At 35.4% G+C, this 23,325-nt stretch overlaps 1 protein-coding gene across 6 annotated transcripts in view; it reads left to right on the top strand.

The window, feature by feature from the left end:
- The window catches only part of BCKDHB (branched chain keto acid dehydrogenase E1 subunit beta), a 182,409-nt gene that overhangs the window by 22,170 nt on the left and 136,914 nt on the right, over positions 1-23,325 (top strand). For all 6 annotated transcript variants that reach the window (XR_002781498.1, XM_023533445.1, XM_023533447.1 and 3 more), the window contains exons 2-4: positions 10,494-10,627; positions 10,829-10,984; positions 13,978-14,086. Coding sequence is in view for 5 of the 6 variants with exons in the window: in XM_023533445.1 (XP_023389213.1) it covers positions 10,494-10,627; positions 10,829-10,984; positions 13,978-14,086 (399 nt within the window). In the remaining variant the exon portion in view is untranslated. The remainder of the gene's footprint in view (positions 1-10,493; positions 10,628-10,828; positions 10,985-13,977; positions 14,087-23,325) is intronic.

Genomic DNA, 23,325 nt, shown 5'->3' with positions numbered 1-23,325 from the left:
TTCTTTAGTATGTCCTGGGATTACTCAGGTTATTTTCCTGGTTATAGAGACCAATTTATTAGGTCTACAAGCTTGCTGGAGATGCCATCTAGGAAAGTAAACGCCTTTCAGGTGTGCGTGTATGTGCATATTCATATGTGGGATAAATGTTTGAAATAGGTCTCCAGACAGTGACACAATGATTCACTTCATAGTACTTCTTCTTGGCCATGCCTGTATGTTGCAACACTGATGCTTAGGTCTTGCCCCAGGGATTGAGTTATGGGTCTGGGGTGTGGCCAGGGTGTTGGAGTTTTACAAGGTCCCCAGGTGATCCATGTATGCAACCAAGTTTAAGAACTCTAGAAGGTACTAAAATTTTTAAGATGTGGTCCCTGCCTTAAAGGAAATCCCACTACACTTGCTAGGCCAAAGCATAATTACATGGTAAGTAAAATAACAGTGTAAGAATGAAATAACAATATTAAACTATGTAAGAAGTGCCCAGTAACTTTGCTTCTTTTATTTAGGCCAGAGTTTAAATGACAGAGGGTGAACTAAACTGTAAACTGAGAGTTTTCATGGAAAATGGCATCTGAAACTTGTGGAAAAAGACAATTGAATGTAGACATCTCCTTTTCTTCCCTTTAAAAAACTCCATGGAAATGACAAGGGATCTTTTGTAAAGGCCTAAGTCCACAAGGATGGGGAGAATGGAACTGTAGGCAACATGAACAAAATGTTGGAAGCCGGAAGGCTTAATAGGCTTGGAAAAGCAGAATCTGGAATGGGCAGTGGGGCAGCCAAAAACCAGCCTAGTTCACATCACAGAATTACTCGAAGCTTCAGAAATTGGCCACACCAAGTGCCTCTGCGAATAGGGGTGAAGATGAGTGGGACTGTAGAATAGAGGTTGTGATTAAGTTTCAGACGAACTTGATTTCTAACTTAATGTTGTTTAATGTTTTACGTTCTCTTTGAGAAAAAAAAGATCTTGCTGATATATGCTTGATAAATAAATAAGGAATTATTGCTAGTTTTATAGAACTATGTACAATAATTATTTGTAACAGAATACAAATAATTTAACATTTAAAGTCAATTAATTTTTATTCTGTTTAAAATGGGCTTATATAGTATTTTGAATACTGTTGTAAAAGATGATGAATGGCATAATTAAATTGGTAATTTAAAACATAACTCTGGCCACAGCTTGGGGGAGCTATGAGACTAAAGACAGGGAGACCATGGGCAAGATCATTACTGAGTCCAGAGGTTCTTAAACTTTAGCATGTATCAGAATCACCTGGAAAGCTTGCCCAATCAGAGATTAGTGGGCTCTACCTCCAGAGTTTCTGATTCAACAGGTCTGAGGTAGGGCCCAAGAATTATTCTAACAAATTTGTGGATGCTGCTGCTGCTGCTGCTGCTTCTGGTCCAAGGACCACAGTTTGAGAACCACTATGTCTGTCTGAAAGGTAATGAGAATCTAAACTGGCAGTGGAGGGAAGATGGAGTCAGAAAGGAGTCAGTGACAAGCCAGTCAGGGAGAATTGATAGGACTTGAGATTCTTTGGAAATTGAGGCAAAATGGAAAGGCGCTAGGGCAGTTTTAAGGGCTTAAATATTGAATGAAAGACTAAAAAGTTTCCATTAGGCATGCAGTTAGGGGGCCATTGGTGACTAGCTGACCTAAATAAAAGCAATTTTCATGGAAAAAGTATTGTCAAAACTAGATTAGAAAAAAACATAGATTAGATGACTAAAGCTTCCAGTAGTTATGATTATCCTATGATGGTACTTAGAATGTAGATTTAATTCTGAAATACTGGATTATACTCTGTACCATTGCCCATTTTAACTGGCCACCTGGGTTGGACCAAACTAGAGGGTTCCATCATGTTATGCATCATGATACTTTCTGGCTTTCCCCTGACCATTTGTTTAAAAGTGAATCTGACATTTAAAAAAAGTTTTTATGTTCGGCTTATTTCAAGTGAAACTCATTCTTCTGCATATACGTGTATTACTTTTACATGTAGAAACTGTTTTCCTTGCATTTTTTTATGTATGGTGACTTTCAAGCTCTGTCTGCCTCTTGGACCGTCAGAACAACTCAGATTTAAAGCTTCAGAGTTGTCAAGTTTTGTTGGATTTACCTGGGGGTTTCTCTCACTGCTTTCCCTTCTGTCACTATCACCGTTCATTCTGACCTGAATGATTATAATATTTGTCCTGAGTCTTTGTTCTCACTCCTCCCTACTCTATACATCTGTGAGATTCGTTTTCCCAGAATACAACTTTGATCACAATATTTCTTTGCTTAAAGCCTTCCCCATGTTTAATCCTAAAGTCCAGTTTTATTAGCTTAGCATTTAAGATCTTAAGTGAACTAGCTTCGACTTTTATTTCCACTTTAGTTCTTAACCCCATATTCTTGGCTGCGTCCACAGCTGTGTCGGAGCTTCTCTGCCCCTCTTACTTTTCTTACGATTTCTGTCCCTCAAAGTCCTCACTCTGCTTCACATTCGACTGTACTTCCAGACCCAGTACATCTTTTCACAGCCTTTCTTACCTTGAAGTGATTTCTCTCAGTTGTTCTTGTCTGTTTCGAGGACTGTGTCTATAACTCACCGTATTTAGTTTGTCCTAGTTTTAATTATATATAAAATTCTCTTCATCTTTCTCGTGATGCCCGTAATAGTGCTAAATGCAGAAGTTGGTTGAATGAATGGAAGAATGGGAAGATAGTTGTCATGACTTAGTGTAAATAAAGTGATGATTCATTTAACTGACTGCATTTCAGAGAATGACTTCTAATGGGATTTTCTAATGCTGCTGTGAGAGTTTAAGGGACTTCTAAGTATAGTCTATCACCTTTGTCATATCGTTTTTGATTCAAAAAATAAACTTCTTTTGACATAATCAAAAACAAAGAAGTTAAGAAACAAGAAATCTTTTATTTAACTTAATTTTTTCATTTGTGTCCTAGATATATTTTTTCATTTGTGTCCTAGGACTGAAATATCTAGGACACAAATGAAAACTATCCTTATTATGTTGTTTATGGCAAACTCGTTAAGCATCTCTCAGATGGCACATGTGTATAAATACACGTATACACACAGACATGCTTTTATTTAATCACTGGAGTGTGAAGTAGAAAAGTGCTCTATACGAGTAATTAGATTGTAGAAGTGATGTGTATTATTGTTTCTAGTTGACTTTAGAGGAAGAAACATCTAGCACTAGCTTAAGAAATTATGCTATAAATTATAAAAATTATAAAACATTTCAGATTTACAATCGAATGTTATAATTTAATTTTCGAAACTTTTTTTTTTTTTTTTTTGCCGGATATCAGTCATTTGGGGTTTTTAGACTGTATTACTTTTGGGACCAAATTAAGGATTGTAGTTATGGTTTTTGTGTTTAGCTCTGACTGTATGCGGGCCTTGAATTCATATAGCAGCAGTGAGACTCAAATATTTTTTTAAAAAGCAGATACAGTGGGTGAATGTTGTTTTTTTTTCCGGTTAAAACTCGTTCTTCGTTCTCTTGAGCTGTATTTTATTAATAGCTCTTCAATTTGGGCTTAGAATTGGTTTAATGTCAACTTTCTCTTGTTTACAAAGGGGAAAGCTCATTTATTTTGCATGCTTCTTTGTCATGTTTTTCCCTTTGCTTCTGAGAAAAGGGTACCAACCTATTTAGATAGGAGTTTAGGCTATTTATAATGCTAGGCAGGTTAATTTAGATTGACAGCTTGTAATGTCCTCCTTGGTGAATGACGCACGTGGGTTTTAGATGATGTTGGCATGCTGTTTTCACTTATAGTCAGTAATCAGCTGGAGGAATTTGTGTGCTTTGAGCTTTGGTGTTGACGTAGGTACTGGGTACAGATATGTTTTAGGAAACATCTCATTTCCATATAAATGAAAGAAGATTAAAAAAAAAATTTAGATGGCTTGCCTTGAAATTCCAGCTGGTATCACGAGGATGATGAAAATATTTCTTTTGACTTTCTGGAAAAACAGCTTTGGTTGTATTCAAGCAAAGTGAAGTCATTACAGGTTTATTCAGAAATGCTTTTTGTATTCACTTTTTTGGGGATCTTTTTTCAGTATCAGCTATGTGTTCATTTATTTGAAAAAGTACATTTTTAGCATGTATTCTCTAAACTTCAATTTAATCTCTTAATAAGTTTTAGATAGCTTCACTTAAGAAATCTGTACAATCCCATCAATAACCTTGTCAATTTGATTTTAGTAAAAGGTAGAAGAGCCAAAGAGTTCATCTTTCTTCCATGATCTTCCATGACAAAACTGTGGTTCTCTTTTTTAAGACATAGTAAATATCAATTTGACTGAAATGGGTTTTTGTGTGTGTTTTTTTTTCCTGAGTGTCACTTAAAGAAGAATCTAACTTAAGCTTAAATAGTCGTATAGTACACAGTCCCTAGAAACCAAACGTTCAGATTACATTTGTTTAAATTCAGCTTCATTTAAGATAAGGTGATTTTATAAGTGGGGATTTTAGCTCCTTAAATCACATTGATAATGCTCCGGAACAAAATTCAAGTTATGCACAAGTGTCAGAACACCAGTGGTTGATTTATTACTAGTTAGAATGTCTTCTCTGGGCCCACAGCCCTCATCAAAGCCAGTGCTGGGTAATTCCTGAAGATGTATGGGGCTCTGGGAATGCTGAGTTGGTTCTGTTCTGCCATGGTCATGCTGTTGCCTTTGTGGATTGTCATGACATAAGGGTCTTACTCAAGGTATGTTGAATAGTACATAGCACTTAGTTCGGGGACCAGACGTCAGTGTAATCCCCTGGGATGGGGGGTGGGGGTAGAGAGTGGGAGGATGAGGAGTAGTATGGAGCCAGGGCTTCCAAGTAGACATTTGGTTGAATAGAAGAACTGTGATCTGTTAGGATCAACTGGCCCTCATTCCCAAGCAGTGCATTGGAAGGCTTTGGGCTCCCTAGGGTTCAGTCATTGGCTTGCATAGTCTCCAGGCCTCTGCAGATACACAACTGCGGCAAGGTTTGTTCCTCAGGTCTTCATTCTCACTCCTAGGATATCTCTTGCATGTTAGCAGTAGTGGATCTTCTGTTTGTAGCCCTACTCTGCTCGATGGTAAACCTCGGAATCTTTGGAAAAAACTACGAGTTTAACTGACCGCTCTGCCTCTTCATGGTCTCACTAATGGAATGAGATTTTAGTTCATAGTTTGCAGTGGCTTGTCACAGCCCTGCCACCATGACCAACTGTTCTTCACTACCCTGCTCTTCAGATAGAGAGAGGACTTATTGTGAAATGTCAAAGTGGCATTGACATCTTCTAGCTGGGATAGATTGGGGGTGAGGGTGGGCAGGGTGCAGTGCTGAGTACCTCTCAGTGCCAACCCTCAGGGGTTTATCTGCTCCCGTGTGCCACTCAACTAACAACTAACAACTATTCAATTTTTTTTGATTCTGTAGTGTTCCTTAAACTCTTTCTCTTTTTAATTTTTCTTACCGCTATCCTGATACTACTACTTTACATTCTACAATTCTTTATGTGGGTCTGATGGGCAGGTCTTTAAAAGTGCTAGGGTTTTGTGATTCTGTGAATCATTTTTCTTCTTACTATCCTTTTGTACCCAACCATTTTATCCGCTCATTAAGTTATCTCATAGATACTCTACCTAGTTTTTCCTTTTGATTTATTTAAAGAAAGTATTTTTACCCCTTGTAAATTCTTTATAGGAATAACTTTGCATTTCTTTTTTTTCCCCTAGTTGATACAATATAGGAGTATCCCTATATTCTCTTTAATTTAGAGATCTTTATTTGAATGAAAGATTGATTTATCCCATTGCTTCTTTTTTTTCTAGTTACTCTGATAAAGTTTAAAAAATTTGTGGTTACTAATAGTAGTGCTTTTAAGCAATTGCCACACTCCCCATGGTTAATCGAAAAAAAAAAAAAACACTTTGTTCGGTTCATCTAAGTGGAATTTTTCTTCTAAAATTGAACGGTGGAGTCGATTATTTGATATTGTCCTCGGATATTGTTTCTTTAACCAGTGTTAACTCTGCGTGTCCATGAATGTATTTTGGGAGTTTTCATGTTTTCAGTGATATTTAGAATTTAAGGGTTTTAATATTAATGATAATATTTTTAAAAGCATATTCCGGGTTATCTGGATCACCTGCCATTTAGCTAACTAAACCTTGCTATATGATAAAGTTGTTTGTTTATTCTTGTGTTTGTGCTACATGAAGGCCAACTACTTCACAGTATCTGAAATGTATGAAGCTTTCACTGAGATTCAAATAATAAAAATACTAGGTACTTTCTTCTGCTTCTCTATTTCGTTAATTTTCTCAAAATCATCAATTTCTACTTCTCTACTGATCATTTCTATCAGCCTGCAAATATGCTGTTATTTCTTCATTGTTAAAAAATAAAATCCCTCCGTTGGTTCCAATACTCCTCTCCAGCTTCTTTGTTGCTCCTTTCTTTGCTCTTCTTCAAATTTCTACAAATAATTGTCATCACTCGTGGTCTTCAGTTTCTCTTCTCCTATTGCCTCTTGAATAAGGCTTTTGTTTTCTCCTTCCTTCCTACTTTGCAGATACATGTTAAAGTCACCAGTTATAAAATTTTCAGTCTTCATCTTAATTGTCAGCATACAGCACAAATTGATCATTCCTCTTAGAAACACTTTCTTCATTTGGCTTCTAGGTCAGCACATTCTCCTAGTTTTCCTCTAAACTCTTTGCCTTTTTTCCCCCCTCAACTTTGCTGATTTATTTCTCACTTATTGTCTTTGTAACATTGCATCTCTTCTGTATGTACCCATTTAAATTTACTTGGTAATCTCATCCAGTTCCATGTTTTTTAATGTCATGTTTATACTTAAGACTTTCAACTCATGTATCCGACAGTAAAATTAATAGCTTTATCTTAATATCTGAAGGCATCTTAAACTTAACATTTCCAAAACTGAACTTTTGACATCTCAACATGCTTCTTTGTGGTTTTCCATTTCTTAGTTAATGGCAACTCTTTAAGTTGCTTAGGGCAAAAAAGCCTTTTCATCATCTTTAGCATTTCTCTGACTCATACTGCACATCCATTTCATCAAAAAATCCTTTTGACTCTATCTTTAGACTATATCAGAGTCTCACATCTTTTCTGCTATTATGTTTCATCATCTCTTACTGGGATTAATGCCTGTCCTGTAATCAGTCTTGCTGTGTCCACCCTATAAATAGCCTATTTATAGGCTATTCAAATTCTACCCTGAGGGATCCTGTTGAAATGCAATTTCAGAGAATGGCATGACTTTGGTCGATGGCTTCCTGTCCCACTCACCTACTTATTGACTCATTCTCACACTAAAAGTCAGAGTGCTTACAGTGACCTACAAGGCCCTGTCTGATTCGTGCCACCTTCCCATCGATCCTCTTAACTCTTCAACTTCATCTCCTACCACTATTTCTCTTACTCCAGACCAGACATTCTGGACTTTTTGCCTTCTCTCTGATGTGCTAAACCTGCTCATGCCCCAGGACCTTTGCACTAGCTAGTCCCTCTGCCTGGAAGATACATTCCCTTGGATTTATGCATGGGTACACTTCTTCACTTTCTTCTACTCTTCTTTTAAATGTCACCTCTCAGTGAGGCTTTCCCCATCTTCCTATTTAAAATTACAGTAGTCCCACCTCCTCCCCTAATCACCTACTCCCTGTTTTATTCTCCATAGCGTCTCATCATGTAACATATTGTCTTTTTTTGTTTTTATTGTCTGTTTTCTCTGATTTGAATGTAAGTTCCATGAGGATAGGAATTTTTTTCTGTTTTGTTTGCTGCTGTATAGACTTATTCAAATATTTATAAAGTACCTAATGCTGAATAGTATCTATCCAGCATTAGGTACTTTATAAATATTTGAATAAGTGTATGAATTTTTAATCTTTTCAGTATCACGATTCTTCTGTTAGAGATAGAAATTGAACCTTAGGAATTTCGTAATTTGTGGAAATGGTGCTTAAACCCACATCTGTCTTGGCTAATAGTGCAATCACTGTATGTATTATTAATTTACCTATTGGGATACTATGTATATGAACTTTTTATCAGGTTAATTGCTTTATAACAGAGTAAGTAATTAGAATTATACATTTTATGTGAGCTTTTACCCTCAATCATTACCTGTTTGGGAGAATATAGGAACAGATTTTTAATATTTAGTTCATATTGAAGCAGTTTTTTGCTAGATCATAGAAACTTGGGGAGAGTTGTTAAGCTATTCCTCAAACTAAGCATGTTTGGAGTAAGAATTCTGAGAAACTCAACTTTTCTGCCTTCTAGCAACGAAAAAGGCTATATTTACTGAGATGAAAAATAGCTAAATCCAGAGATCTTGAAACAGCAAGGAATAAATAAGAACATTGCTTCTTAGGTTCAGGTGGTTCACGTATTCCACAGATGTGGATTCTACAGGTGGCAGCTGGAATCTGTGTTTCTTTGCTATCAATGAATTATTCTTAGTTCAGTGGAATCACAGATTTTCAGAAATTATCAAGCTACTTGCAGTGAAATAGAGAACTGATGAGGGATAGAGGTCACAATCAGAAGATAGTCACAGATCGTGATGAGTATGAATCATGCTTTTGCAGCTGCTTTGAGTGAAACTACAGGATGTGCCTGGTTGCCATTTCCTAGCACCTATCCTATTGGTGGTTCAGATTTAAAAAGACTGAGCTGAAAGTAAAGTCTACGCACCAAGAAGAACTGGTATCCTTGGATTATGGAACTGAAATATGAATCCCAGATCTGTCCCCCAACTTTTGGTCACCTGGCCCTACTGTGACCATTGCTTGTGTCTATCCAGGTCCCTGAAATTAGAATTTTTCATGAAATCCTGATATTGGCCAAAAGGTGGTGAAATTTCAGAGGAGAATTGAGTTGTATGCTATTAACATGGTAATTTGTGGTTTCAATGGAAAGCTTAAGGTGTTTATCAAGTTTCTTTAATTTGAAAAGTCTCAAACTTTAAATTCTGTCTCTTCTTTAGTGGGTAGTGCTGAAACCTCTGCTCAGTTCTTTGAGCTTCCAGCTGTTACCTGCTGGGCTCTTAGAGTCTACTGTAGGCACAGGGGTTAGCCAAGGTTTTGAGCAGAATTTATGCACAGATTTTGGGGTACTCCCATGTAGTTCTCTTCTTTTAGGGACTTAGTTCCACAATTTCTAGCTACTGGCATCTCCAGATTCCATTCTCTGACACCTTAAGCCAGTAAGACTGAGTCTGTCTAAATACTAGCTATCCTATGTCACAGTGACTGGGAAGTCCCCCTGGGGGACAAGCCTTATAAATGTCATGTTCTTCCACTACATTTCATTTCTTTAAAGGGTCAAGTCTCTTTCAGTTTATGCCTATTTTTTGTCTCTTCAATGTCTAAATATTGTTGCATTTAGATTAGCATTTATAATCACATGTGAGAGGGTTGTCTGAAAAAAACTACCCTGCCATGACTGAAATCAAAAGAAACCATAGTAAGTTGTGATACATGGAGTTTTTGCTTTTCAGTTCAAAATTCTTTCTAATTTCCATTAGAATTTCTTCTTTGAGTTGTAGGTTACTTAGACATATATTTAAATTTTTTTCTCACATAAGGATTTTCTACTTATCTTTTTGTTATTGACTTCTAGCTTGATTCTACCATGGTCAGAGAATGTACTCTGTGTGATTTTAATACTTCAACATTTATTGAGATTGGATTTATAATTCAGTCTGTGGTCAATTAATACCAAAGTTCTCTGTTTGCTTGAAAAGGATTTATATTCTTAGCTGTTGGGTGCAGTGTCATGTGTATGTTCGTTAAGTCATGTTTGTTAATGATATTAGAATCTGCATAGTTACTTTTTAATTTTAGTATGCTTTATGTGTCAGTTACTGATATTGATATATTAAAGTCTCCTATATTGGTAATTTATCCATTTCTCCCTTTAATTCTGTTAATTTATCTATTTATTTGGAACCATGCTGTTACATGAGTATAAATTTAGTACTATGCCCTCCTTGTGAATTGAACCCTTTAAAAGTACAAATTTTCCCTTTCCCCTTAAGGTCTACTTTGTCTGCTATTAAAGTAGCATTATCAAGTTTCTTTCGGTTGGTTTTTCATTGTATATATTTTTCTTTTTACTTACAACTTTTCTGTTATCTTTATTGTTTATTTTCTTTTAAGTAGTTGAGTTTTGCTTTCTTTTATCCCAGTGTCACAATCTTTATGTTAATTGAACATTTAGATTACATACAGTTAATATAATTGCTGTGTTTGCATTTTTTACCAGCTATCATTCTAGTTATTTTCTCTTTTCTTCATTTGTTCTATGCATTTTTTCTCCATTTTGCCATTAATATATTGACTTTTCAGTTATATTGTGCATTATATTACTCTTGTTTGTCATATTAAGATGATCTTTCTTTTCTTTTTCTTTTTCTTTATTTTTAGGAAAAGATAGAGTTTTTAATACCCCATTGTGTGAACAAGGAATTGTTGGATTTGGGATTGGAATTGCAGTCACTGGTGCTACTGCCATTGCAGAAATTCAGTTTGCAGATTATATTTTCCCCGCTTTTGATCAGGTAGGAGGATTACATTTTACTGTAATTGAACGTTTTTAAGATTAAGCCCAGGAACTATTGAAGTTTTGCCTCCAGTCTGCCGCCCCCTGTTTTATGAACTTTTTGTTATCTTTGAGCTAGTACATTACAAGTTATTTTAAGTTCTAATAAAATGGTTTAAGAACATCATTTATTATGACACATCTCTTCTCTTCCCTTCAGATTGTTAATGAAGCCGCCAAGTATCGCTATCGCTCTGGGGATCTTTTTAACTGTGGAAGCCTCACCATCCGGTCTCCTTGGGGCTGTGTTGGCCATGGGGCTCTCTATCATTCTCAGAGTCCTGAAGCTTTTTTTGCCCACTGCCCAGGAATCAAGGTATCCTCGTTTATGTACTTTATTTGATCACCATTTGATGTTTTCATTTTGGTTCATTCTATTAATATTAGCTAATATGCTTATCTAGAGGAAATATTTCAAGTGTGCAGTTCAACAGTAAGTCATTTATATGGCACTTTATGTTTACCGCCCATAGTTAGAGTTCTTTCTGTCGTCACATATTTGACCCCTTTTACCCATCTACCTCCCCTCTCCTCCCTCCCCCCACCTTCTGGTAACCACTAGTCTACTGTCCATGTCCATGAGTCTGTCATGTTTGTTTTTTGCTTTTAGATTTATATCCCACATATAAGCAATATCATGTGGTTTTTAACTTTTTCTGACTTGTTTCACTTAGCATGATTATTTCAAGATCCATCCATGTTGTACAAATGGTAGTATTTCATCTCTACTTATAGTTGAGTAATGTTTCATTGTATATATGTACCACAGCTTCTTTAGCCAATCATCTATTGTAGGGCACTTTGGTTGCTTCCCTGTCCTAGCCACTGTGAATAATGCTGCTGTGAACATTGGTGTACATACATCTTTTTGGATATATGTTTTGAAGTCTTTGGGGTAAATACCCAGTAGAGGGATTGCTGGATCATATGGTAGATCAATTCTTAGTTTTTTGAGGAACCTCCATACTGTTTCCATAGTGGCTGTACCAATTTGCAGTCCCACCAGCAGTGTGTAAGGGTTCCTTTTTCTCCACATCCTTTCCAACACTTATTACTTGTCTTGTTGATAATAGCCATTCTAACAGGTATGAAATGGTATCTTATTGTGGTTTTGATTTGCATTTCCCTAATATCTAGTGATGTTGAGTATCTTTTCATATATTTGTCGGCCATTTTTATATCTTCTAGGGAGAAGTGTCTGTTCAGATCCTCTGCCCATTTTTTGATTGGATCATTTGTTTTTTTTTGTTATTGAGTCATATGAGTTCTTTGTATATTTTGGAAATTAGACCCTTATCGGAGGCATTGCTTGTAAATATATTTTCCCATTTGGATGGTTGTCTCTTTGCCTTGTAGACTTTCTTTTGCTATGCAGAAGCTTTTCAGTTTGATATAGTCCCATTAATTTATTTTAGCTTTTACTTGCCTTGCCTTTGACGTCAAATTCATAAAATCCTCTTTTAAGTCCAGGATCCATGAGTTTAGTTCCTATGTTTTCTTCAATGCAATTTATTTCTTATTTTTCAAATAGACTAAGAAAAGCCTTTGTAACTTAGGCATGCTTTTTAGTCCAGGTTAGATAATATTTGTTCAAACAATTAATTTTGAAGCATCTTTCTTTTATAGCCTTCCACAATAATTTTCATAATAGGTTAGGTCTTTTAATAAAAATATATTTTGCATATTTTAAGTCTTAATTTTTTACATTATCTTTTCTAGTTCTATTTAATGAAGAACTGTATAGGGATTCAATATAGAAGCTCAGCTACCCAGGGCTGTCTCTGTTTTTTGATAGCATGAAGTGGTTGTGAATGTGTGTTTATGTTTTATGTTTCATTTGTTTTTTCTACCAGGGCAAAGTCATAAAGTTTTTCTTAGTCGAGTGGAGAGGTTACATCATTTTTCAATGTAAGCTGGAAGTGGTAGGTTGGGACAGAAACCACATTTGAGGCAACAGTTTTTTTGTGTGTGTGCTTGAGCTAAACACTGAATCGCATTTAATGTTTATGATGTTACCCAGTATTTTTAAGAATAGGCCTTTTCTCTCAATCTCCTACTTTCCCTCACCCCACTCTTTTCTCTCTTGTTTAATCCTAAATGAAAATATACATGTAGCACAAAATGCTAAAAATAGCAGATGAAGAAAGCCGATGAAGAGAAACTAAATTAGGAACATGAGATAAAAGACATTGTGTATTGTGGTAAGTAATGTGTTAAGCAGTCTATTTATAGAAATGAAATTGTGAAATTTGTTCTATTTTATTTTTTAAATAAAAATCCTTGAATAAAAATGATATAAAAATGATTTTGAAAGCCAAATATAACTTGCTTCAAGGAACCCTATTTGAGCCTTTGTGATAAATTCAGGTTTATTTTAATGGTAACTTTTCCTATGTAGCTCTTGTCTTTATGCAGTTTTTTAATAATCATTAAAAATTAGGCACAAGTTTGTGATTTGAAGCAAAATGGTCTAGAAGTTAAGAGCTTGAGCTATGGTATCAGTTTGAACTGGGCGAGAATCCCTGGTCTAGCAAGTGATGTATCCTTGGGCAGGCTCTCCAATCTCTCTTTAAGCTTTAGTCTGTACTTCTAAATTGGGGAAAATAATAATAACTACCTCATGGGGTAACTATGAGCAGGAGATGAATTAATGTACATAGAGTTCTTGGCCCAGTTAACACATGTGCAGTCTACTGTCATTATCATCATCTTCATAAACAACCGTGTTCTCAAGGCGGTCCTGGAGCCATTTCCTGTTAACTAGAAGTGTGCATTGTCCACATTTTTCTTTTAGCCTTTCAGTAACTGGACATTATAGTGCACAGATTGTGAAGTTCAGTGGATGACTTTTCCACTTAGGAAATGAAGACAGTGTATTTCATGGAAAAGGAGATTATGATATGTTAAAATTGAGGAGAGTTGCATGCCCTTTGAAAGTTGCAGTAGAGTATTAGTAGAAAAGATTCTTTATTTAAAGGTAAATATAAGAAAACATTGACATCTTTACTTTTTCGTTTAGATAAATAGTTTTTGCAGATTCCTTTTATATATTTATTTATTTATTTATTTAGCTTCTTAAGAGAAGACCCGTCTTAGTCACAAGGATAGAGTAGGCATCTGATCAATGTTGAATAAATAGAATTTTTTGAGACAGTATGTAAATATTCGTACATAAGTGATAATTAGGCTAAAATACCAGGTTTCTATTTTTAATTAGTAGCAATAGGTTAGTTAAATATCAACCCTTCCTGTGAGTTTACTGGGATACGTTTTTACTAAAATTGTCTTTAAAAAAATCTGTTTTTGCAGGTGGTTGTACCCAGAAGCCCTTTCCAGGCCAAGGGACTTCTTTTGTCATGCATAGAGGATAAAAATCCTTGTATATTTTTTGAACCTAAAATACTTTACAGGGCAGCAGGTAAAAGTTTTCTTTATTTTATATTTGTGATATTTTTATATTTTTGTTTTTCACAGTTCAAAAAATTAATGTCTCCCTCCCCCAATAGTTCGATTTATATTTTCCTTGTAGAAAAATCTGATTTGTTCTATATTTAGTTTGTTCTCAGGTATACGTTTTATGTTAAATTTAGGGGAAACCCATCCAGCTATTTTATTTTGATTGTGGAAACCCAGAAGCAATGTGAAGTGGAAGCAAGAATATAGGTAGCAAGCACCTAGTAGATGCTTAGTAAGTGTAGATTGAACAAAAAAGCGAATGAGCTCATTGTACTAAGTAAGAGCAAATGCCCTTTTAGCTAAGGGTCTGTGTAGGTCTTAATCTAAATTGGAATACTTTTGATAGTGAAGGAGGCACTATTAATGCTGTGATATCAGGTCTACACTGGGTTGACTGTCTAAGGCAAGCTGTGGTGTTTAGTCATGCTCCTTTTAGCTTAAGATCATAATCCTGTAAACATCATCTGTGACTGCTTATTTATCAGCTGTAATGGAAATTTTAAACATCAAATGATTTGTTCTGTCTAAAATATATTTTGAATTCAAGAAATATTGCTCTGCCAAATCTTTTCTTTGAATAGTTAAGCATAAAAACATTTTGTTTTATTGTATTGTGATTTACATATAGTAAAATGCATAGATATTATGTTCATTTTGATAGATTTTTGATCGTTGTGTACATCCATGTAACAACTATGCAAAATAAGACATACAGCATTTTCATCACTCCAGGTCTGATAAATCCATTCATCTTTTCTACCAATCTACGCTTCCTATCCCACACTTAGGCATTTTCTGATTGCTATTACCATAGATTAGTTGCATGTTTTTGGGCCTCACATAAATTGAATAACACAGTCTTGTATATTCTGTGTTTGGCTTCTGTGTTCCTTTGCTCACCCTAGTGTTTTTGAGGTTCATGTTGATGCTTATATCAGTAGTTTATTCCCTTTTCGTTGCTGAGTATCATTCCATTGTATGACTAGATGACAATTTATCAGTTTTGCCTATTTTGTACAAGCTTGCTATAGACATTCTTGTATAGTGTTTTCATGAACATGTTTTCATTTCTTTTGGGTAATAAACATCCAGAAATGGGGTTGGTGTGTCACAGGGTAGATGTAGATTTAGCCTTATAAGAATCTGCTGAAGAGTTTTTCAAAGTGATTGTGCCATTTTACACTTGTATTGGAAATTTATCAGAGTTCCAGTTGTTCTTAAGTTAAACATTTTAAATTGAATCTCTACATTTTTAAAGAACTCTGTTGCGTTCTATATGCCATTATGGAATAAAACAATTACTCTAAGAATTAAAAAAAAATCTCGAGGTAAATAGGAAAACACTGATGGTATATAGTGAATAGCTATTTGATTTCTAATAATTTTAATATCCTATAGGTATCATATTTTTGAGGTTAATCAGCTGTTATAGCTAATCAATTAATGCAGATATTTTCAGTATTTAATAAATGGAGACTGAGTAAGAAACATTTGGAAAAGCAATATTCACTTTACTGCAAATTTTGAAATCAGGATTGGTAAGGGAAATGCTTAATGTTATAGGATTCCAGCTAAGACCATGAGCTTGAAACATTTATTGCAGTCTTGGCCCTGGGAGAGCTTATAAAAGACTCTGATGAGGATTGGGGTTGAGAAGTTTTTCAGAAGTTTCCTCATGATTGATTATGTGCCATTTCGAGGACTGTAACTCTGAATGGTTTTTCTGACCCCTAGTGGCTTAGTAAAGACCATAAAGGTATTAGTTTTTTCACAGCTAAAGAGCTGCTCTGCAGAAGAAAGTAGAATAGGAAGAAGAAGTTAGCCACTAAAGTCTTCATATGAGTGTCTCTAGGTGGTTATCAGAGTTCATCTCAGGGCCAGCAGTAGAAGCATCCTCAGAGCTTATTAAAAATGCAAATTGTCAAGCTTTATTCAAGACCTACTGAATTAGAACCTGTGGGAACAGGGCCCAGTTATCTGTCTTAGTATCCCTCCAGGTGATTCTGACTCATGCTTAACTTTGAGAACCACTGCTTGAGGTCAGTTTGGAAGCAATAATTGAAGTTGCTCATCTCTATTTTATTTTTTTACTGGTTCTTATATAGAATTCAGGATGCCTTTAACTCATGGTTTTCTTAGACTTAGCCTCTGCTTCGAATTCGTACCTTACAGCTGACCATATTCTGGTTTCTGCTTTTTATGGGGGAAGGGTATTGGTGAGGGGTTGTGAATGTACTGACACTGATTGTTCATTTGCTGCCTATATGCAGTCTGCTCTTCTCTAGCTCTGTTAACCTCTCAGATCTACTTCACATTGACAGAAAATTCCAAATTTCCAGTTGTTTAGAATGATATAAAAAGAAATGGAGACTTTTGATGGAGTAGTCTGTGGTGCCTTGTGGAAGACATTTCTGTATTGACAGAATCAAATGGAGCAATAAAAGAAAGTGCTTTAGATTAATTTCATAAACCAGTAGACCTCTAGTATCCATAAATAATTTGATTTTTTTCCTATGTTCTTCTTGAATGCTAGCGTACATTAGGGATAGTTAAAACAGTGGACTAAAAATGTGGACTTTTATATTTAGAATTTTTTTAAGAGTTTATATTGTGAAGGTGCATAGAGTAATATGTGTATATATATATACACACACACACACACACACACATATATATGATACTAGGCTGACAATTCTTTGTAAAAGTTATTGGGGTTGTGTTCATTACATAATAGCTCATTTAGGTTAATTATCCAGTAATCTTAACTAAATGGAACATTAATCAATTATAAGTAAAAAGAACTTTTGAGTATTCTAAGGCAATGTTTATAAAACCTGTGCATTGAAACTCATATTTTCTTCATAGAATGATATCTCAAATATATAGATATTCATGAATTAGACAGGTACAAAAGTTTGATTTATTAGTTAGGTTAACAATAAAACTCATAATGAGACCGTAGGATGGAAATTTATTTCTCTCACATAAAGATCCAGACTGGCATTCTAGAGCTGGTGTGGTGGATCCTCCGTCATCAGAGTACCTGGGCCCTTCTGTATGGTTTCTCTGTTGCCTTTAACATGCTACGTTCAGTGCCTGGTCCCAAATGGCTATTCTGTTCCCAACATCACATAAACATGTTAGCCATCAGGACAGGGAAAGAAGGAGAGGGGAAATGGAAAAGAACTATCCTTCTCTTTAAAGAATGACTTGGAAATTGCACATAATGAATCTACCCACATCTCATTGATCAAAACTTAATCATAGTGCCATATCTAGCCACAAAGGAGGCTGAAAAAAGTACTCTTTAGCTTAGTACCCACCTGAAAATTTTATTACACAATGATGGGAGGTGGACATTGAAAACTACCAATCTCTGATTGCCACAGTTGCTTCCACGGTCTCCAAAAGAAGTCATAAGTTTTAAGGAGGGAATAGAACTGTTAGAAATAATATGATCATTTGCCTTTTGACCCATAGTCTACTTTTAAGAATCTATTTCATTGAGATACTGATCAAAGCTAGAAAAAAAATGTTATTGTTCATTGACAAGAACCTACTAACGTGGATTGGAATCCAAAGGACAGTCTAGAACCAATGTCTTTCTCTCGCTACCTCTGAACCTTAGTGCGAGGAAAAGACTGGTCAGAAGGAGACTGGGCTAGGAGATTTTAACAGCCTCTAAGAAATGGCGAGGAACTGAATTAGTGGAGGGGGAGGTGTTAGAAATTTCTTAGATCATATGAAATAGTTGGTGTCTAAATGAATTTAAGCAGGGAAAGAAGAGGGAGGTGTCAAGACTAAGTAGTGTAGAATAAGATGTCTTTGGTAATAATGGAAGAATGGTAGATTAGATACCCTGAAATAAATAAATGATGTATGTAAATGCACGCACACATGTTTATTTTAAATGTATACTGAGCTGGCACTCAGGAGTCTGGAGTTTTGAAATATCAAGCTCAGAACCGTTGGAGTTAAGTGAACACCAGAGTCTCTCTGTAGGTGTTTGCCAGGCCCTGGAGACATTGAGCTGCTGCTTTGATGACTCCATGGGACAATGGGGACAGGAGATAAAGTCCAAGGCCCACTAAAGGTAGAAGATCTACTAGGAGCCTTGCTTAAAGTTGGGACTCCACAGACCATTCCACAGTGTGAGATGCAGAGGTGGCAGGAAGGAAAATTACCTGTCTTGACTTTATGCTGGTGGAGAGAAAAGAAAAATCTCCTCTGAGAATTTTTATCATAAGATGGCCTTTACACAGGATTATGATTTAAATATGTGCTAGCAATGTGGTCTGAAAACTTTTAGGTGGATAACTTAAAGTGCTTCTGGGTTGGTGTCACCTTAAGAGATTTGGCAGAAGGAAACAAAAATCTTCTCTGGAGTCACTTCAACCCAGGCCTCAGAATAGTCCCACAGATAAAGTCCAAGGAAAAAATAGTCTCTCTGAGCAGGAACAAGACACTGCAGTTACAGACCCATTAAGACTTCAGCTATTAGAACTATCATCTAAAGAATATAAAAAAGTAGGTATCATATTACAAAAAAACCCAAAAGAGACAGTTGAGAATCCAATCAGGAGATAAGCAAATTTGAAGAACCGAATGGAATGTCTTTGAAAGAAAAATAAGTGGAAGATAAAAATCTGATAGTTTAACCAGGAATTATAATAAGATAAAGAGAAAATTAGTAAACTGGAAGATCAGGCCAAAGAAGTTACAAGCATGTCGTTTAGAGAAATAAAGAGAAGGAAAATACGAAAGAAATGTTTGTGAGTGGAGAATGAAGTCTAAGTATATTTAAGAAACAGACACAAGTGCGTTTTCTGATAATGTTAATTAATAGAGTTTTACTGACAGAAAGGTAATTCCCTGGCATATTTTCCCACTCTGTACTATTAGAACTGGATTGATGCAATAGGAAATATTTTAGGAAAATAGCAACTATTATTTTGTATCAACTATTATCTGCTTTTTCCCTCCTGCAGCATCATTAAGATGTTATTTCCCCAAATTTAGACTAGTATTTCTATACATAATTCCTGAAGTAAAGTATTTAAGGGATACTAGGTAAAGAGTTCTTTAGGAAACTAAAGTTATTAGGCATCTATAAAAGTTAACTTGCTAACTCAAAGAATTTCTCCCTAATGTATGATTTTTATATCAATGTAATTTATATCACTAAATCTTGTTCAAGATTGATTCAGTTATAGAGGTAAATATTATTCAAGGCTTTAGCCTATAGTTGGTTGTGCATAGCTCTCTCTCTTCTTAGTTAATCTTCTGCTTCTCTTTGTCCCATATTTTCCTTTCAGGGCATATTCTTCCCATGGCCACTGCTCTTACCCCATGTGGTGCTGAGGGGGCTGCCAGTCTTCATATCTGACCTCTGTGATCTTAGGTGACAGACATGTGGCTCAAGCCCAGCTATTTTGACTTATTTTCTGGGATTTTATATGTGGAGACAGCTTCACTTTCAATGTGTTGTTCTCCTGGGATGAGACTGGAGCCAAGGCCTCTTATATATATTCACTGGAGATGGGAGGGAGAGAGAAATAGGAATCAAAAGTGAAAATTCTCACATTTCATTAGGTTAGTTCTTAAAGTTCCTCAAGTTACTCTTATTCCTTTATTCTTCCTTTGATTCAATGAAGGATCGGGGGGAAATTCATTAATCACATTTTAGGTTTAACCTCCTTTGAGTTTCAGTCCCCTTAAACTTTACTATTATAATAGATAACCTTGACTGATATAATACGTCATCTTGATTAGAGAAAAGATGCTTCTCTTTTAAGAGGAAATATCCCCAGTTTGATTTGCACAATAAACTGCAGCCTTTCAAAACATGATATAAATGCTACGTTTGTCCTAATGGCTGCAGTAGGAATCCCATTTATTTATAAATAATAGTACTTCATAAAGCTGTTGAGAGGATTCAGATAATCCATGTGTATCTGCCTCGTCTTTTAAGCACTTTTTGAACACTTACGTGCCAGACACAGTGCAATATTGTTGTGTAGACATGTGGGCTATTTCATTTTATCCTCACAACAACCTTAGCAAAATAATTCTGTCACTATCACCATTTTATAAGAACCTGATCATTAAGGAAGTTAAGCAACTTGCTGAAAGCCACCTAGCCAGAATTCAAACCCAGTCAGTCTGTCTGTAGAGCCAGGTGTTGGACATTTATGGTGCAGATGGTTATTTAATCTTCACAAAAGCCCTATGAGGTGGTGTTATCCTGAAAATGAAGTTTAGAGCATTTAAGAAACCTGCTCACAGAGGAATAAATGATAGATAGAGCTAGGTTTAAAGGAAGATGTTTTGACCCCAGAGGGCATAAATGAAACACTTTCCTCTAGTGTCCTAGTTTTATGCCAAGAAATATGTTAGTTTATTTTCCCATAATTAAAATGATCTACTTTTTAACTGAATGGAAATATATCAATAGCCATGCATTAATGCAGTACATCCCTTATCTTATAGTGTGTATAGTCCAAAGTTTGTATGTGTACTGCATTAATTTTTCCAGTGGTTTAGGATTAATTTGCATCTTTAAGAGTTATAAAAACTACACATCACAAGTCCAGTGTGGTCACAGTTTGGGTTTCGGAGCCTCTGCTCCATGCAGTCTTTAAGGGACCTAGTCTCATGTTTCGGACTAGAGGCAAAGGCAGCTGAGAAAGGTAGTCTTCCTGCATTTTAGGGAGAGGAGATGAAACTGTTTGGTGAATACAGTATTGGCCCTTTCACAGCTCTTCTTGACCTTCTGACCCCCTCATTTTTGGACCTGGTTCCCATATAGTGTTCTATGTTCAAATATCTGTGCTGTGGTGACTCTCCATGTGTCTGGTCTACAACATATATAAAAATAACTTATTTATAAATAAATAACTTCTGGTTATTTCAGTTCAGGCATTAACTTCATGAAGATGAAAGTAAAGGTAGGTAACACATTTTTTATATAGCAGTTTTCTTGAATTTTGTTTCTACTTTTTTTGAATATACAATAGATATAAAACTTGTATTTTCTAAGTTATAAGGAATATAACTAATATTTCTAGATTATTGTAATTATGACATTTAAATACAAATACACTTTTTAAAAATGGCAGAGGGATATTTAGAAAAGATAGATAAGAACAATCTAGGAAGTGTCAAAAATGTGCAAAATAGTTATGATTCAAAAAGAATGAGTCATTGAGACATTATCAGATATAGGCATCTTGTGGAGAAGCTGTTCTTGTATGTCTTTTGAACTTTCTGGTTTTATTTAATTCAATGACTGATGACATCAGTAATATCAAAGTAAATATGGCTTTCATCTGTGGTTCTTCTAGTGAGAAAAAATGACTAAAAGCCTTGTGCTCCTTTATTTCCAGGATTCAATGATCCTTTCAGGCAAAAATAGGTCATAATGCTGAGGATTTTTTTTATTTTTATTAGAAAATACACCATGTACGAATTTATACATCATAAAGGGAAGAATATTGTTTTAAGTAGCTTTTGAACAGTAGAAGACTTTGAAGATATTTTTGTGCAATACTAGGATACAGAAAGGAGAGGAATTAGTATTTCACATTTTAAATTTGTTTTGGTTGGCATCATTAAACAGATTATTTTCATGCAGGCTAGTTAGTATATTTAATACTAGGTATACTCCTTGATAAGAATTAATTTTGATCCAGTAATGAAAGAGAAATTATGCATTTGTTAGATTTTTGAATTAGTTTTTGATTTGAATACTCACACAGAATTTGAAAAGCCAAATAATATATCTTGTAACAAAAATAGCAGTTCAAAGCCTTAGCCTTTACCAAGTCCTTGTTTTTCTCTCCACAGGTATTCCTTTTCAACAGTTTTAGTAGTTTCTTCTGATAATTTATCATTATATTTATAAATAATATGCTTATGCTGCTTTAAAAAAAAAACTTTAGGCATCATTTTAACTTACTACTAGAATTTAGTTATTTTATGCCATCTTCTTTTCCCCAGCATGTGCCATCCTTCCCCTCAACATATCCAGATTCTCTCCAATATCTTTATAGAGTTGTAGTCTAATTTTTGGTCATATCATTATTTAGTATTCGTTTTGCTATTACAATATCAGTATGATTCACAACTTATCAAAAGAAACATTCTTTCATTTCCCTCTTTGGCATACAATTCTATGTTCTCTGAACAAAATGCTATTTCTTTTTTTATTTGCTTAATTTCTCATGTTCCTATTACTAACGTAGTCCCTAATCTCCTTAATGCTATATATTTTCATCATGTTTGGACACATTAGGTGGCTAGTCAGGTTTCTCTTTTTCCTGTAGGCATACTTTCTGCTCTGGGTCAGTCTAATAAAGTGGCTAAGGCTGTGGATACTGAGTTTGAAGTATTGGCTGTACTGCTTTTTAGCTGAGTGACTTTTGACAAGCTACTTAACCTTTCTATATTTAATTTTTCTCACCTGTATAATGAGGACAGTGATAATACCTAGCTCATCAAATTGATTTAAAGATGAAATGAATGAATGAATAGATTTAAAGGCACTGAGCATACCTGGCACAGTGAAAGTTCTTAGTTCCTGTGGTGGTTGATGTGATTGTTCTTTACAGGGATATGTTACTTCTATCATTAGTCTTTGACATGTAATTAAAAAGATATATACATGCTGAAAATAAGATATTTTAATATTTTAGTGTAAATAATATTGTAACTAATGGTTAACAATGCCATATGTTGTTTTCTTAAAAAAGGTAATGCATGCATGTTCTATCAGCAAGCTATTGATGCTTAACAAGCCATTTTTTAAATTTGCTGGTTTAAATCAACAACTTTTATATAGCTTATGCGCAGGTCAGCTGGGCAGTACAGGTTTCATTGGGGCTCCCTCATGGACCTTCTGTCAGTTGCAGGTCAGGAGTGGGTTGGATTTGCTGATCTTAGTTGGGCTATCTCACATATTTGGGGGCTGAGGCTGGTAGGCTGTGGTCTGCTTGTCTCTAATCTTGCAGCAGGCTAGCTCAGTCTTATTCACATGGTGGAAGCAGAGGTTTCAAGAGGGCACTCAAGGCTCTGCAAATATCTGGCACACATCACTTCTGCTACAATGTGCTGGCCAAAGCAAGTCCCATAGGGCCAGCCTGAGTTCAAGAGGTAGGTAAATACTCTTTATCTCTTCATGGGAACAGCTGCAGTCACATTGCA

This window comes from Pteropus vampyrus, unplaced genomic scaffold (assembly GCF_000151845.1).
Source record: "Pteropus vampyrus isolate Shadow unplaced genomic scaffold, Pvam_2.0 Scaffold102, whole genome shotgun sequence".
In the NCBI taxonomy this organism is placed as follows: domain Eukaryota; kingdom Metazoa; phylum Chordata; class Mammalia; order Chiroptera; family Pteropodidae; genus Pteropus; species Pteropus vampyrus.
The sequence above is the reverse complement of the archived record's forward strand: the minus strand, read 5'-3'. Positions and strand labels throughout refer to the sequence as shown.